This window comes from Verticillium nonalfalfae, assembly GCF_003724135.2.
Source record: "Verticillium nonalfalfae strain VnAa140/NRRL 66861 chromosome Unknown scaffold_11, whole genome shotgun sequence".
Taxonomy (NCBI): Eukaryota; Fungi; Ascomycota; class Sordariomycetes; order Glomerellales; family Plectosphaerellaceae; genus Verticillium; species Verticillium nonalfalfae.
The window spans coordinates 25062-41040 of NW_021167236.1; the positions used below are offsets into that span (position 1 = coordinate 25062).

Below are 15979 nucleotides of genomic sequence, written 5' to 3' on the forward strand. Positions count from 1 at the left end.
GTCCAATCCGGCGTCTGAGGCTGACATGGTCTCGGCCTCGCAAGAAGTGAAACTTCTCTGATCTCCATGGCTTCTCTGCCTGCCTATTTCCCATGATCTTGCGCTTGTGGTCTAGAATATCATGCAGGCTAAGCACCACACCTTCTTTTTTTACTGCAGGCACTTCTCGTAAGCTATTGGACGGGCCAGCGAACTCGGTGCCCGTATTGATCGTGGAAGTGCCCATGGCAGACCCGGCCTGAAATGACGTTCGTGATTGGCTGTTCAGAGCTCTGTGCAAGCCTCTCGAAGAAGCTGTTCTTTGAGTATCGTATCTTGGAATGCCTTGAGAACCGTTTGCATGGGAAGTCCGGTGACCGAGCGTATCCATTGATGGGGCTTGCTGTTCGGAGAATGACATAATGGACGTTGAATTCTCCGTCCTCGACATTATCTGGTCCATGTAATGCGCCAATTTATCGGCCTCCTGTTGCGGGGTATTCGAACTTGTAGGGGAAGTTTCTCCTGCGGATTGAGGCAAGGGCGTGTTGAGTCCTGATGTGCTATCGGTCGCATCCTGCCACAGCCTTAGAGAAGGCACCGGGGTCGTGGCTGCGTGGGGTGTCTTGAACCGCTCTGAATGGTCCCACAATGTGTCTCGTCCTGGTTGTTGCAAAGGCGAAATCTCAGCAAGGGTTTTCCGTTTATCATATCTGTAAGAGCCTTGTCCAGGAAGTAGGGGGGTGGGTGGCGGCCGTGAAGGATATGAATCAACGGGCAGCCTTGGGATTGCAATGCGATTCGGGTGCTCGGTAGGAGCTGGTGTTGAAGCCTGGAAAGGTGCTTGCACGGGTTGAAGAACTTTCAGGATGGATGCGAGCAATTCACTCGCTTCTGGGCGTAATTCTGGTTTCCTTAGCTGCAGCACCTTCAGAAGAAGCTCCACGATAAGGGGTGTCATGTTGTCTTCTGACCGGCCTTCTTCTCGGGCTAACCTCAAAGTGTCAACCACGCAGGGTAAAGGATTATTTCCGTTGTGAAAACAGTCCCCGCGACCTACTTCGCTGTGCCTCGACAGGTTTTGTTTTCGTCTTTCTTTTGCGAATATGTCTCGTTCAACATTCCCACCGATTATCCAGACCGCTGCCTCTATAAAGATGCAGCATATGGCCCAGATATCAATCGATGAGTGTACCGTGCTAACAACAACCTCGCTTAGAAACATTTCTGGAGGAGCTGTATCGTGTCAATTACTGTCATTAGTTTCAACCCCGGAAGAATTCAACTCACAGTAGGTTGTGGATCCGCCATTGTCGGGGCCGTGGTTGGAGCTTTGGTGATTGGATACCATGACATGACTTCTGTCGAAATCACCCAGTTTTGTGACGAAATTGAAGTTTCTCTGGCTCAAAACACCTTCATCCCCAGCTTTCGAACAGATGAAGATATTTGATGGTTTCAGGTCCTGATGGATGCTACGTGTTGTGAGCATTTTCATATTACACGCAATGACCGGTTGGTTCCTGTGTGACTACCTATGTGACTCACCTTATTATATTGATACCACCTTCCTGGTGTATCTTCTTCAAAGCAACGAGAACATTGGCCAAAGATTCCCAGAAGCTTTTGATACCGTGTAACAGTCGTGGAGGTGGGATCTTCGTGTACATGTCATGAAGAGTGCCACGATCTGCGTGCTCAATAAGGATGTTGCGGTCACACAACTGACCTGCGGGGCCCGGCGGTGACCAAAACGCCCCGTAACATTTCAGAATATGTGTTTCTTGGGGGAAGTTGCGTTCGTTGTTGCGCCAATGCAGGTAGGCCCCGACTTCTTTTTTATAGGCGTCCCATGCCGTGCCTTCATTGCCGTACGATTTCAGAACCACGAGTTGGTCAGCCTATTTTTAAGGTCAGCAAAGTGTATTTCATCTAAGAGTTTGGTGTTGTGAGCAGACCGGTAATTTCAGCTGTCGAGCTGTGTCCAGGTCGACTCTCATTCGCTTCAATTTGGCGGCAAACCCGTGATGCCTACGGCCTGGTGGCCACTCGTGCGGTGGTTCAACGAAGTCTTGGAATGGAAATATCTCTTTCACAAGGACCTTCGAATCAGCGTGAATGCTATGTCCCAGCTTGTAGGGACAGAATTTCCACTGGGCGTCAAAGACGTTGTTCCACATATCTCCAGTGGTATCAGGAAGGTTCTCTGGCTTCTTATCGAACGGCAACATCAGATCGTCGAAGAAATATTGCTGCTGGAAGCTTTTGAGCCATCGTAAGTATTCAGGAGATCTACCATAATCTGAAGCGGCAACCAGAATAGACAAGATCACTTGCTGCTTTCTGAAGACTTTTTGGTGATCGATGTGATCAGCGTTTGCGGCGAACAAAATCGCACGGATTTTCTCTAGCGTCCAGTACTTCCTTTGCAGAATCAATGGGACATAGTCAGAACGCTCGCCATGGTAGGTTTGCCCTTGGCACGAAATGTTGTTGGTCCAGCTTTGGAATTCTTCAAAAGGGACGCGTTGCGCGTCAGGGTTATTCGTCGATGGCGAAGACATGTTGAATTGCCGCAGAGTTGAGCCTGGTCTTTTGCGTTTCGATGAATTCCTTCGGACGCGTAATCTAATACGAGGTGCTTGCCCCGGCTGGAGCTGGAGTCATAGATTGTTTGCGCTTAACGGACAGTCGGTCGCGACGAGCTCGAATCGGTGGGTAGGGCCTTGATTATGGAAGTCTTGTCAGCTAGCTGAGGTCGCATTTGTTCTCAGCACAACGACGTAACTCAGACTTGACGACTCGAGAGCGGAACGACGGGTTGCTGTTGTTGATAAAGTCTGGCAACTTGGTAGGATGAAGTGCCCAAAGCAACAGGTTTGCGCTGATAATGTCGAATGCAAATTGGATCGACGAGAGGTTTTTATAATGTAAGGCTATTGCTGCAACAGATCACTATTCAGTCTGGAAGTGGCTCATATGCTGACGTGGCTGACCCTCAGGTGGACTCCAGCACGATGCGCCTAACAAAGGGCAGTTTTCTTAGACAGGGGATGAATGTTCAGGTACATGTGATCAAAGGGGTATATGCAGAAGCTTTCAGCTCATCCCTTCCTGACATAGCCTGCACCGTATCCAGGGCTGACTGCATGCTTCTCATGGGCAGCCTCCGGCTTGTGGGCGTCCATCAACGCGACTAAACCGCCCAACTGGTGTGGTAGCTCTAGCCCGAACTGCAACCGCGATTCGGTTTCAGGTTTCACGCCCCTCCATACCACTAGTATAGGGAGCCTTCGCTCGATCCGCGGACCAGATATTGAGAGCCTCCACATGGACATACCGCTCCAATCGCCGAATGATTTGTAAGTGGTACGCGGTCACCTTTCAGCTCATAATGATATCATTGTAGTATTATCCCTGTAGCTGATTCTGTACTATTGTTTGAGCTTCCTCACTCGCCTGCCTACCTTTGTTGAGCTTGTGGCGACAGAAGGTGACATGGCATTCTGCGAGTAATCACCCTTGCATTTGACTGCGTCGACTCGTGATCGTCATCCTGCGCCCTAGACATCCAGTCTCGCATTCTCGTTTGTTAGCTGGTATACAACTGGTCTTCAATTCCAATAGTGAAATAGAACTATCCAAAGGGTGAAGGGGAGGAGTCATCTAGTATTCAAGATTTGCCAAGCAGGCCATAATCTAGTTCCAACGTGGCAGCTTCCTAGCAGATCAAATCATAACCAGACCTAACAACACTCTTGCTATGCCTCTTTTTGTACATCATATAGACCCCCCAGACGAGGATGGTCACCACCATCATTGGGACACAAATTGCCATGAAGACTCGGAACAGACGAATGTCGAAACTCCAATTTGAACCGTGACCTCCTCTCTCAGCCCCCTCGAATATTGGCGTGCTAAAAAACGTCTGATTAGATGTTAGAAATATGTCTTTCGACTTGACTCTGCGAGACATGACGGCTCTTACACCGAGGAATGTGCCTGGCAGAAAGATGAGGGTAAAAAACGTGATGATATGCATCGATGATGTATCCCTCTCCGTCTTTTTTGCAATTTCATGCATGTCTTCTGTCACTGATTCGACCCGTAATGCTGAGAGATGAGCACTGAGTGCGATGATTCTGTTGACCTCCGAGTCTCGATACTGCAAGATCACTTCGTACTAAGATCGGGTGAGAAAGTGTTCTGGTAGGCTACGTATGATTTGGACTCACCAGGCTCTTGGCATCCATCAATTGGTCAACCAAAGTGTCTATCCGATGACACTGGACCTGGAGAATACTCTCAAAGGCTTCAATACGACCACAGAACCGCGCAATCTGGTTGCTGCAGCTCTTTCCAAGTCTCTTCGCGGGTTCCGTACTGTTTAGAAGCCGTTTGTATGTTGTGCATATGCTGGCCATCACCTGCATGTTGAGATTCATGGCCACCTTCGTCTCCTGCAGCTCCGATACGAATGATGTCATTTGTTGCTGCTCCGTCAAGGAGAATCTGCTCAGTACTTGTTCAAGGCCTGCTAGGTCGCTGATGAGGCTGCTATACTCCTTTTCGAGATTCTTGATGTTGGTACTGGTGTTTCTGGCGGGAAGCTCAATGTTGGTTGGAGACTTCTGGTCGGGATCGAAGCTCTTTAAAATAGCCTTGAAACTCGTGATAGAGGCCAAAGGTGGGAATGTGAGCCTGGATCGCAATGGGCTGTTGCACATGCTTGGCGGCTTGGTAGCTTTGCGGTCTTCAGGCTTTGCCTGTACGTCAAATGACCAAACCCTTCCCAGGGTGATGAGCAAATCTGCTTTTGTCGTGATGGGTGCGGCTCTTACACGGATGAGGATTTCTCGAAGGCGAGCCTCTGTATCATCTATGTACCACATCCAACCTTCAATACTCCATTCCAGATGGATCAAATGGGTGACCAAAGTTGCTTTGAAGGCTCCCTCAAGTGTTTCAAACGACTTCGGATGAAGTGTATCGAGCTGCTGCTGTCCATCAACGATCCGTTCTCGAATGGCTTTATCGGCCTTTATGGTGAGCCAGAAGCATCGGCCTGTTTCCAGATCAAAGGAGTGATAAACGGTTGCAGGCCTTCGCCTCCACTGTTTCTCGTCTTTCGACATTTCCATGCCTTGGACTTTGTAGCAGTGTCTTAACTCGTTCCCAGATCTATCTAGTTCGGGTACTGATAAGAGGTTCTCTGATAGCGGACTTGGAAGGTTGCTCTCCAGAAAGCCGACGGAGTGGAAGTTTCGGAAATTTGGCTGTTCGCCGAGAGAGAGAAATAAGTCAAGAAAGCTGGGGGGGATTTGTTGATATGAGCAGAGAAGCTTGAACATTGATTCGGTTATGTACATTGGTTTCCGAGAATCGCCGGCGCAGATAAAACTTCACGGTTAAGTCAGATTATTGAAGGCATGGTGCGAGGGGCCCAAGAGCCAAAGGAGACTCACACATGTCGATATCTCGGGTCTTTGTATTTTGTCACTAGGTGGCGGTCAAGATGGGCTTGAAGTACCGGCAAGTCCTTGAAAACATGATTCTGGAATACTGTAAACATTTGTTAGCCAAGTTATCGAAGACAACATTTAGGGGGTATTACTTGTGTCTCCCGTAACAGCCTCTCTGAACCGCACCGACGGTGTGTTCGTGTAGAAGAGCTTCTCAGACTGCTGATGAAGTCGTCTTGCGTATGTTTTCATCAGTGGCGTGGCAACTTGTTCTTGCATCGAGTTTTCTGGGTACGTGCCGAATCGGCCATAGGCACAAGTGTCCCTCAGTTGATCGAACGCACTGACAGACATTTTGAGATCTCTTAGGGGTCGCGAAAGCTTCAGGTAAGCATGAGCATGACAGGAAGAAAGAGCTACAGGTCAGTAATGGTCATATATCTTGATAATTTCCATAGCACCATCCTTTGTGCAGCTATCGACAGACAAATCTCCTCCGGCGAGGCTAACAGAGCCTTGCACACGGTGAGAAGTTTATCAGGGCTTTGAACTTTCACCGAGAAGCCTTACGAGGATTTCTAATGGTGTAGTCGATGCATATTTCAGGAAGGCTCGAGACAGGTAGGGAAACTTCATGTGAAATACTTAAGCCAAGGTCAGATCATCTGGAATCAAAATAACTGCGATTCATAATTTGGAGGGCTCAAAATGGAGAAAAGAGGTAAGAGCCCGGCATTAACACCATTCATGCAACAACCCACCATCGAAAGCTGTACTGGGTATGCCTTGTGTGGATGCCCAGCTGACATGAAACTGTCTTGTGCGCCAAGTGACTGGCTGGAAAATAATGGCTGACCTTGCAGGAAAGGTACAGAAAGAGGAGGGGCTGGGGTTGGGAGGGGGGGGGGGGGGGGTGCGTAAATATGTGTGATGACCTTAAACTTGGCCTGAACGCCCTGTTGAAGAGGAGTAGGGATCCCAGTAGATTGAAACCAGGCTTGCTGCATTGCTCGCAGCGGCGTCAGGCTACATGGTACCATCCTCACATGGAATTCCATGAGACGTCGCTAAAAAGGGCTGGAGCAACGCAAAATCGCGACCTGGATAGCTGTAGGGGTGAAGTAGAAATATAATGACACTCCATTAGTCCTCAGGAGGTCTTGGTGTGATGAGGCCCTGCACACCTGCTCGCTCTGTCTATTCCAGATTAGCGAGTTCCGCCGTGGATAGGAGCAAGGACAACTACTTGGCTGAGCGGTCTATCGAGGGTGACCGCGTAGTACTCTGGGTCGTGTTCCTGGTCATAGAATGAATCTGTAGCTTGGCCACACTCAAGGTGGTCAGGGTTACCTGAACGTGCACAGATGTGCGAATTTGTCTCAGGTAATTGACCAGGGCCTGCATAGGAAGCCTATAACGAGAGATGTATTCTGTGGACATCACGGGGTCGGGCCTTCCAATGAGTATTGAAAGGGGACGCTCGGATTGGGATGGAGGCGGCGAAGTTGGTGACGGGAAAAGCAAGGAGGGTGCAGCAACTTTTCGTGGGTGGTGAAATTGCTTGCTGCTCGCCTAAGCCTGACCTTTCTTCACCTTTTTATCCACATTTCGGGCGTGAGTGCACCGCTTGAGCCTCCACGTCGCCTTTTACAGACGGCTCACGATTGGATTACGGATGGCCGATCTCATGCACTTGTAAGGCGGGCGATGATGGGTGGAGTATGTTTGCCTTAAAGTCCACCACGATGAGCTCGCGCCGTGGGATGCATGCGCATGGAGTTCCATTGGGCTGGAGAAGACATACATGGCGCTTGTGAAGGCGACAAATGCAAGTGGTGAAAGGGCGGTTAGCTGCCAAGATAGCTGTGGCACAGCCTGATGGTTGTGTTGTCAGAAGGGCTTGCGTGCTGAATGTCTCGACGTCAGGGGCGTGTCCGAGTCTTTGGGCAACAAGAAAAGAAATGGAAAAAAAGGGAACAGAAGGCAGGCTGACTGAGACCTTCAAGCAGTTTGATCACTGCCCGGACTTCGATGACCATCTTTCACGCAGTGTGTTTCACCAGTCAAGCTCACCGAGGCTTCGTGGGATTTGATCCCCGCGCCCACCTCGGATGGGTGCCCAACAGCAAGGACAGCGCAGGATGCCGATAGAGCGGAGCCTTGGTCCGAAAGCCAAGTCCACGCATATTTGCGCGCGCCATCACTCTTCTATAGGCAGCCTTGTTACGTCGCACAACACCCGCATGATGCATATCAGCTCATTTGATCCATCCGCGTCATTAGTCGTGTCCATCATAGGATGTTGGACTGAGAGACCGGAACGCAATACGGAAATTGACTGGCTGGCCTTGACTCCGTGTGTCCTGTGAGTCGAATCTTTGAGACCCCCATTCTCAGACCGGTCTCAATAACAAGTAGCAAGATGAATGTGAATGTGCGGAGAAGAAGACATGTGGGTCTGACAATGGCACTATGCCAGGCCTCGGAAACCTCCTGATGAATGACCGTCGCCTAATAGGATTATTGTCCAAAAACAAAGCTTCACGAGTCCGAAGTAGCATCACTGTTCCGTCGGTACAGACGAGTGAAACGAGTCGGCAACCGTGTGACTGCTATCGGAACAAGCTGCAGGGCTCATTCTTCTCGGGGATTTTGGTTTCTTGAACTTAGGCTCTCAACGCGTAGCCCAACCCACAAACACCTTGGGCAGACTGGGTGAAGCTTCAAGGTATAGACCGTGGTTGTTGGTTGAAGGAAAGAGTGGTCTGTGCGTCAAGCTCCGTTGTCAAACAGGAGTAGGTGGGGCGCTGTGCACATGCGGATGCCATCCGTCTTTTGATCGTGGGGCAACACAACAACAAGCGGGCATCAACAAGATAGCGGCCTACCTTGCTACCTAGGTACCACTCATACCTTGCTCGGTCGGACCGGCGTTTCTTGCTGACCTCTGAGCTTTGCGTGACCTTTTAAGCTTTGTTCGAATCGTATGACCGCTCGTCCCGAATCACGTTCCAGTCCATCATGGCCGCCCCCTCCACGTACGCCGACTGCGTCTCCTCCCTCACCCACTCCCTGACCTTCCTGACCTCGTCCGTCGCGACCCTGCGCGCCTCGACCGCCGACCTCCCCCGCCTCTCGACCGCCCTCCGCACAACCCGCCACTACGAGCTCATCCCGCACCCCTCCCTCGCCGCCGCCGAGGCCTCCCTCCGCGACGAGATCGGCCCCCACATCGCCCACCTGCTCGACCGCGCCGAGACCCAGGTCGACCGCGCCGAGCGCCGCGTCGAGACGCTCAAGGCCCGCAGCGAGCTCCTCGCGGGCCGCATGGCGGCCGACGACCGTGGCGGCGGCGGCGGCGGCAGCAACAGCACCGGCGGTTCCATACGCGCCAGGACGCCCGGCGCCAGGGGCAAGGGCCTCGCGGGCGAGAGGGCGCTCAAGGCGCGGGCGGTGCGCACGAGGAAGGAGGGTCTCAAGTACAGCGTCGAGAGGCTCGAGCTGCAGGTGTCGCAGAAGGAGAGGGAGCTGCGGAAGAGGCTCGAGGAGGCTTGAAGAATAGCACGCCTCGGAAAGGAAAGGAAAGGAAAACTGCAGCTGCAACATGGCAGCGATGCGTTCGTTTAGTCGACTCGGTACGACACGGAGCAACTAGAGTGCCTGCCGCAGTGTGCACTGGTGGCTCTGCGTCTACTGCGTGCGTGCCGGGTGGCATGGCACTGCGAAGGGAGGCGGGGTGTGTTGGATTCGCGCATCAGGGAAGTGAGGGCCATCGTCGATCAAGCGGCTTCGACGTTGCTGTCAAGTGGTGCTCGTCCACGGCCTGGTGTACGAAGCGAATCAGCCGAGTCCCGAAACAGCACGACTGCTGTTGTACAGACGCCCGGCCATAGGTGTCTGCAACGACCATCAACGCCAACCTCCGAAGACAGCTTCCTACCGACATCCAGATTGGCCGGCTCTGGAGAGATCCGATTCATTTTGCCACTGCTTACATCGATCCGTTGGTCGAGAAAAGCAGCCCATCTCGACAGACACCACAAGATCAAAAGATAGGTGCGCCTCGGGACACATGCGTGATTGGGTATCGAGAAGCAGCATCGCATCAATCAGATCACACACGTCACTGTCGACAAGAATCTTTGACTCAGGTACAATTCGTGAAACGCAGAATAAAGCAAACATATGTTCAACAGGGCAATTCTTGTAAACAACAACCTGAACACACCAGCGACATGGGGTATTCCCTCAGTGATGATGCCGGAGGCTCGATCCCTATGCCCGAGAACCCAATCCGTCGTCAAAATCAAGTCCCATCCCAGAATACGACACACGAAAGGCCTGATCCCGCCACACATGCTGGTACGAGAATAGTCGCGCGGTGGGCAACCATTCCCATTGACGTCAAAGCCGCGGAAGAAGTAGAGGTAGTGGAGGCTGGTGCGCGGACCAGGCACGGAGAGAAGAAAGGAGAATGGAGCATTTGTACCCGTAGGTGTCATGCGTGCCCTCATGATGGCAGTGGTGAAAATTGGTGTCCCTGTCTGAGACCTGAGCGTACTCCAGCCGAATCCCGAAAAAAAAAACAATCAAAAGAATCATGGAGGAACCCAAGCAGCCGGATATAGTTTCGGCAGATGCGCGTGCGTCCCCCCCCGCCGTGACGAATCCCTTTTTTCATTACTCATAGCAAGATCAGGTAGTTGCTTGGCGCGATACCTGTGTCGCCGCTCTCCTTCCGCGCTTGCCACCACCGCCCGCTGACATCACTGACCTCGAGAATCTCGTGCTTGCTGAATGAGATCTCGTTCGCATCTTCAGGGTTGGCCTCGTAGCTGTAGATGGCCTTGGCACGGTAAGGGTACTCTGTCGGCGGGCCGACCTCCTGGTCTTGGCCTGGCGGCTTGCCGTTCGCCGTCACTCCAGTCGAGTTCAGGTTCGGCACTGCGGAGTTCCGAGGCGCCTGCGATTGCGAGATGCCGCCGACGGGAGAGGGGTTTTCGAAACCGTTCAATTGCGCCGATGTGTACATCTGTGGAGGTTGAACCGAAGTGGACGTTTCGGGGCGTCCCGTGCCGTAGGTCATCGTGTTGCGTGAGCCGTGTCCCTCCTTTTGCAGGGCAAAGGAGTCGACATAAGCACGTGGTGAGGCAGAAGGCGCGGAGCCGAAGTAAATCATCCAGAGTGCCTTGGAAGGGAAAAGTCAGCGAGGTCGAGCGGGACATGAACGAGAAGGTCTTACCATGACGACCGACAGCAGGACATAGCCGGCAGACGCAGCCTGCATAGCGCCACGACCATCATATACGATCCTGTTAAGAAGTATAGACAAGGTGGCAAGCGCAAGTGTTTGGTAGGCTGTCAAGGCAACGTGATACGTCTGGATCGTGTCCGAGGCAATAACGAAGAAGACGGCGCCAACGATGCCAACTTCGAGAGCGAGGATCCACCACGCAAGGTTGGGGAGATCATTTGTCTGTACCGCAGCGACGATGCTGCTGATAAACGCGATGACCCACGCCAGCTGGGAGACGATAGATTAGCACGCGAACGATGGGCGACGCTAGTTCAGCGACATACCATGGCAATGGAGATTGATGCGAGGGCAAAGGGGTCGCCAATGACATTTCCCATGTTCATCCCCCTCCTGCCGTACTGAGCTCTAGAGTGTTCCATTTTCCCCAGCGATGGCGAGTGCAGGGAACCGTAAGGTGGCATAGAGAATGGTGATTTGACTGGTGGTCGATTCGAGCTGACGCCTTGAGAGCAACTCGTGCGTTGGGGCGCGCTTTGAAGTGAGATGGGAGTTTTTGAGGTAGAGTTGGAGGTTTAGTTGAAGCAGGCTGTCGTTGGAAGGATGGCTAAGGCGAAGTTCGAGTGTCGAATGCTGGTTGGGTTGGCCGTTCGTTTGTGATTAGGGGTGGGCAGCTGGTGTTAGAGGCGCATTTGCAACGTTGTGTGAAGGGACGACAAGGACGCGAGTGTTCGTCGGGGGGAGTGTCAAGTGGTGAATGAATGTCGTGGAGGAGGCTAAGGAGCGGCTGCGATAGCTTGTGGTGGTTGGGAATGGGACGTTGAGTGCAAGTCGGTCTGAGGCTGGTCGAATCCGGAGGGTCAAAACCTGGCAGCCGGGGAATGCGAACTCGCGTCGGATGCGTTCAGAGGGATGGATGCCCAGCACCTCGACTGGCACAATGCAGCCGTATTGAATTTTTTTTCGTGCCCCTTCCGTCTCGTCAAGAGTGGAAGATGGGGTTAACAAAATAATGATAGCAAAAGCAGTGGTGACGAACGCCTACGTCGTCGTGCCGATATGGATGATTGAAAGAAAGGAAGATTCAAGAGTGAGGGCACTGCCAGTCGAAGAGATTGGTGAAGAAGGGATGGCTGAAAGGGATGGGGGGGGGGGCGGGCCAGCACAGGGGTAGGAAGAAGAGTATGGGAGGATGCGGCGCAGGGGAGACGGGCTGGCGGATTCGGCGGAGGAGCAGGAGGAGGACACTCGGACTGCGTCGAGGTTCCAGATTCTTAGGCAGGGCGTTGGAATGTGCGGTGCTGACAGCGGCGCTGGAGGCGAGGGCTGGAATCGGACCAGGTCTGTGCTGTTGAGATGCGAACCGACTCAGGCGGGGGTATGCGGATCAGGCCCAGAAGAAGAATCGACAACGTGGTGAGACGATCGAGTCGATGCGTCCCTCCTTACTGCTTGTCTCGATGTTCGTTCGACTATCGTACAGTATGAACGGTCGTGACAGAATGGAAATGAAGGGGTGTCCAAAGACAAGAGCGGAGCAATGGAGCAAGCAGGCTTTTAGTCGGGCTCTGCTTCGATACGACGACCGACCGTGCTTGGTGCCTTGCGAGGGTAGCGTCCTTTGTCGTTTGTAGCGTAAGGGGTTTGGATCCACAGAGTGCTTTAGCGATCCAAGCTGGTCAGTGGCTCAGCTTGATATCGATGGGATGTGACGCGTGGTGTCGTTCGAAAGAGTTTTTCGCGATCCAATATCAACTGGAGGGTCCCTAGATCTCGTGTTTGTGCTGGACGAGATTGTGCGACCCAGGTACGAAATGGAGAGGGGAAGCAATGGCAGTGTGACCTGGGCATTTGGGTTTACCAAGGCGGTAAGATACCTGGACCTGACGAGGCATGTCAGGTCCTTCGCTGTCAGCCTGGCTGGCTCAGTACTGCGTACTGTGTTCGTTGGCGTATCGCACTACCTAGGTACCTATGCCCCCACCCACCCCTTTGTCCACTTTGGCCCCATCAACCGGGCACAGTCGACGCCATGGGCACTGTGTCGTCGTCACCAGCACAGTGTGCGGTGCATGGATTGGCTTCGAGAAAGCCGGCGCGTCTTCGTTGGCTCACACGCTTCCTTCTGTGAAGATTCCGCAAGGTGGTTTCATCATGGCCCGTTGGTCTTTGAGACAGACGAACACACGCGGCGATTGTCTAGGCTTCTCATCGTCTTGAAAACAAAACGCTTTCCGGCAGCATCGGCACTACCTGATCGACTGGCTCAGACGTCATGGTTGTATGATCATGGCATCCGTGATACATGCGGGGGAAACCTGATACCCACACAAGTGGAAACCCAGGCTCTTCCTTGACTGAACCCTTAACTTCACCAGTCACGAACCAGTCATCCAACTATCTGTCTTGTTGCATGAAAAAGGCATCGATCAGACGATTTCCGCCGCCGACTGAGAACCAGGGCTACCCCTCACCCAGAGGCAACGCACGGCCACCTCGGCGTCACTGACAGCTTCTCGTCTTGCGCTCGTGTCCAGTGGCATTCAGCTCATGGCCACAGACATGTGCATCTGCCAAGATTCTAGCAGTTCTTTCTTCAGTCTGTCCTCGTGGCGGTGGACAGCACATGTCTCTGCTACCTTGGGCTCCTGCAGCTACAAATAGTACAGGGCTGGCGGTTATCGACCCGAGCAAGGCTGGGATAGCCGCCAAAGTGGCCGACGATCTCTGAACCTGGATCCTCCGCGCCGAGAGTAAGGCACTGGTCATCAGTTCTATTAAAACCTTATCATTCTCAAGCGAGAGTAATCCCGGATCGAGACCATGGTCGATCTCAGGCCCTACTGACAGCTCCTCCCAGATATCATCGCCAACTCGCGGCACATTGATTCATCAGACCGCCGAACAGCGAGCCGACACCAGAGCCGCTTCAGGAACGAGAGACGCCATCAGGCCCCTCCAGGAGAGCCCAAGCGTATGCATGTTCCGGAAGCAAGGTACTGTTCGCATTTCTTTCAACCTCACAGGGCTAAGAACGTGTGAGCGTACCACCAAGCCCCGACGTTCCCGTACGCACTGTATTCACTTTCCGTCAAGGCCTAGCGGCAGATCAGCCACCTCCACTCTTTACCCCTGAACCTGTCCCTAACAGAGCTAAGCGTGGAGGCAAGCAGCGGCCGCTAGCTGGTCGGAGCGTTGTTATTGGTGACCTTTTGTTCTCCACCGAGTGTTACCTGTCCTCGAGGAATGTTGCAACGCCTTTTGAGCCATTGTTGGGGCCTGGCCTGGCCTGGACCAGATCACTATCAAGCATCCCGCAGAACAATTTTGTCCCGTGGGTGCCAGGCGCCATGCATTTCACAAGCTCACAGAACATGCGAACCGGTGTCTTCTCCGACACGCATTGGAGGCCAACAGGATGTGTCGAGGTTGTCTTGATTGTTTCTGCTACCAACAAGGCGAGCCGTCACCATTCGCAGCTGTCTCTGTCCCCACCATCACGCCTGTGACACCCGTACGTGTGAAACTCGGAGCCATCTGTGCCGAATGAAGCTCCGACCTGAGAAAATACGTCACCAAGTCCCATCACAGGCCCTTGCCAGTGAATTAGGTCCCATTCCTACCTTTACCCTGAATCACTACACGTTGACGCTCAAGTGGGATATCTGGCGCGGTCATGTAATTGACATGCCCATGCTGCGCGACGACTTTGGAGGTTGCTGGTGTTTCGAACCGATGCTGGACGATTTTCGCACTTGGGAATCGAATGACCTTGTGAAGCACGAGCAGGTTGGCGTCGCTCCGCAGTATTTCTACGCGATGTGTTCGCTTGAGCGAACACGAAGAGTTTTAGGCTGAGTTGCACCTCTTGTATGTTGTAATTGGGCCCAGCGGATGTCCTCAGAACTGGCGTCGAAAGTTGACGCCCAGACGGGTCATACCACATACTCCCGGCTCAGAAATGCGAACAGATATCGCGCAGGCGCATCTCCTTAGATAGCGGGGGCAGGGGACATTACCTGCTGCGGGAACATGGCGATGGCTGTCCTACCCAACAAGACGTTATTGTTGCCGTCTCACGGGTCATAGCCGGTAAGAGTTGGGCTGCAGCGCATCGCTCTTCACAATGCTTCCGCAGCCTCTTGCTGCTTTTCTGCCCTTCTCACCTGCCTCTCGACCTTCTCGACCTGGCCCTCCACGTCCGCGACGAAACGAGATGCAGAGAGGACGCCGTTTTCGTACCAGCTACTGATAACCGCTTCACTCCGCATTCGCAGCTCGGCCATTTCGACTTCTTGTGCGAGCTGTGTTGCTTCGATGCCGCGCATTCGCGGGATCATAGCTGCGAGGGATGCGCTCTGCGAAGGGTCGGGAATGGGACAGTCGGACACGGAGGTGAGCGAAGACGCTGTTGCAGGAAATGACGCGGCGGCCGCGATGACAGTCGCGCGAATCGCTTCAGAGGAGAGGTCGATAGGGGGCTGTTCTGTGGACGGTGGGTGAAAAAGAGTTGGCTGCGTCTTGTCTGGCGTCGGTTAGCTGTGGAAGTGAATAAACAGGCCTGTCTATGCATACGAATCTTCATGAGTTCCCCGTAAACTTTGATGTTGCCCAAGAGGACATAAAATCGCCTTTCAAGGGATTCGAGAGATGAAGCCGCAGGTTCAGGATGGGAGATTGCCGGAGCATCTCCTTGGCCGTAGAGGATATGCTCTGCCCGCCGCAAGCGCGCCTCTAAGAGTGAGATTGTCGACAAAGTCGTGTCATCGAGAGTTGATTCCATGATTAGTAGCGGGGAACGAATCGAGAAATCTTCAGTTCGATGGGGCCTGTTAGAGAAAGTTTTCGAGAGCGAACTAGGGTGCGACAGAAGAGACTTGATGGCGGGATGACTTTAATATGGAGGTCATGCTGATCTGGGCGAAGGTACATTCCCACGAAGCTGTCACTGATAACGTCAATTGTGGCTGAAGCTTATGCGCGATAAGGGATGTGGCTGACCCATGACCAACTTGTGACAATCGCCAAGTCGCATCGACGTCGTGTTCAACTCTATAGGTACCAGACGACCCCCCCGGTTTTACAATCCATCAGAACACATCATCTCGTCGTCGCAAAACATTGAATGAGCCAAGGGCGTTTCGGCACGCCCTCCGAATCTCCTAAGCGACTCGATTTTGACCGAGCCGCTTGCCCTCTGAACCTACTGAAGGTTTCAGCGAGCGGCTCCAGGCGACCGACCTCCTGGTCACAAGCCCCTGTGACCTGTTGGTCCAGAGCACAT

General features: G+C 53.0%; 3 protein-coding genes across 3 annotated transcripts; 1 reads left to right on the top strand and 2 right to left on the bottom strand.

The window, feature by feature from the left end:
• Positions 1 to 8462: 8462 nt before the first annotated feature.
• Positions 8463 to 8996, top strand: D7B24_000630 (uncharacterized protein; the record flags this gene model as incomplete). Its single annotated transcript, XM_028634882.1, has 1 exon — positions 8463 to 8996. One exon carries the CDS (start codon positions 8463 to 8465, stop codon positions 8994 to 8996), a length of 534 nt encoding a protein of 177 aa, XP_028498071.1.
• Positions 8997 to 10125: 1129 nt separating this feature from the next.
• SHO1 (Transmembrane osmosensor) lies at positions 10126 to 11117 on the bottom strand (the record flags this gene model as incomplete). The annotated part of the gene is made up of 3 exons (XM_028634883.1): positions 10126 to 10629; positions 10684 to 10965; positions 11022 to 11117. The coding sequence occupies 3 exons, from the start codon at positions 11115 to 11117 to the stop codon at positions 10126 to 10128; spliced, it is 882 nt and encodes a 293-aa protein (XP_028498072.1).
• A 3699-nt stretch (positions 11118 to 14816) lies between these two features.
• Positions 14817 to 15478, bottom strand: D7B24_000632 (uncharacterized protein; the record flags this gene model as incomplete). Its single annotated transcript, XM_028634884.1, has 2 exons — positions 14817 to 15220; positions 15271 to 15478. 2 exons carry the CDS (start codon positions 15476 to 15478, stop codon positions 14817 to 14819), a joined length of 612 nt encoding a protein of 203 aa, XP_028498073.1.
• Positions 15479 to 15979: the final 501 nt, after the last annotated feature.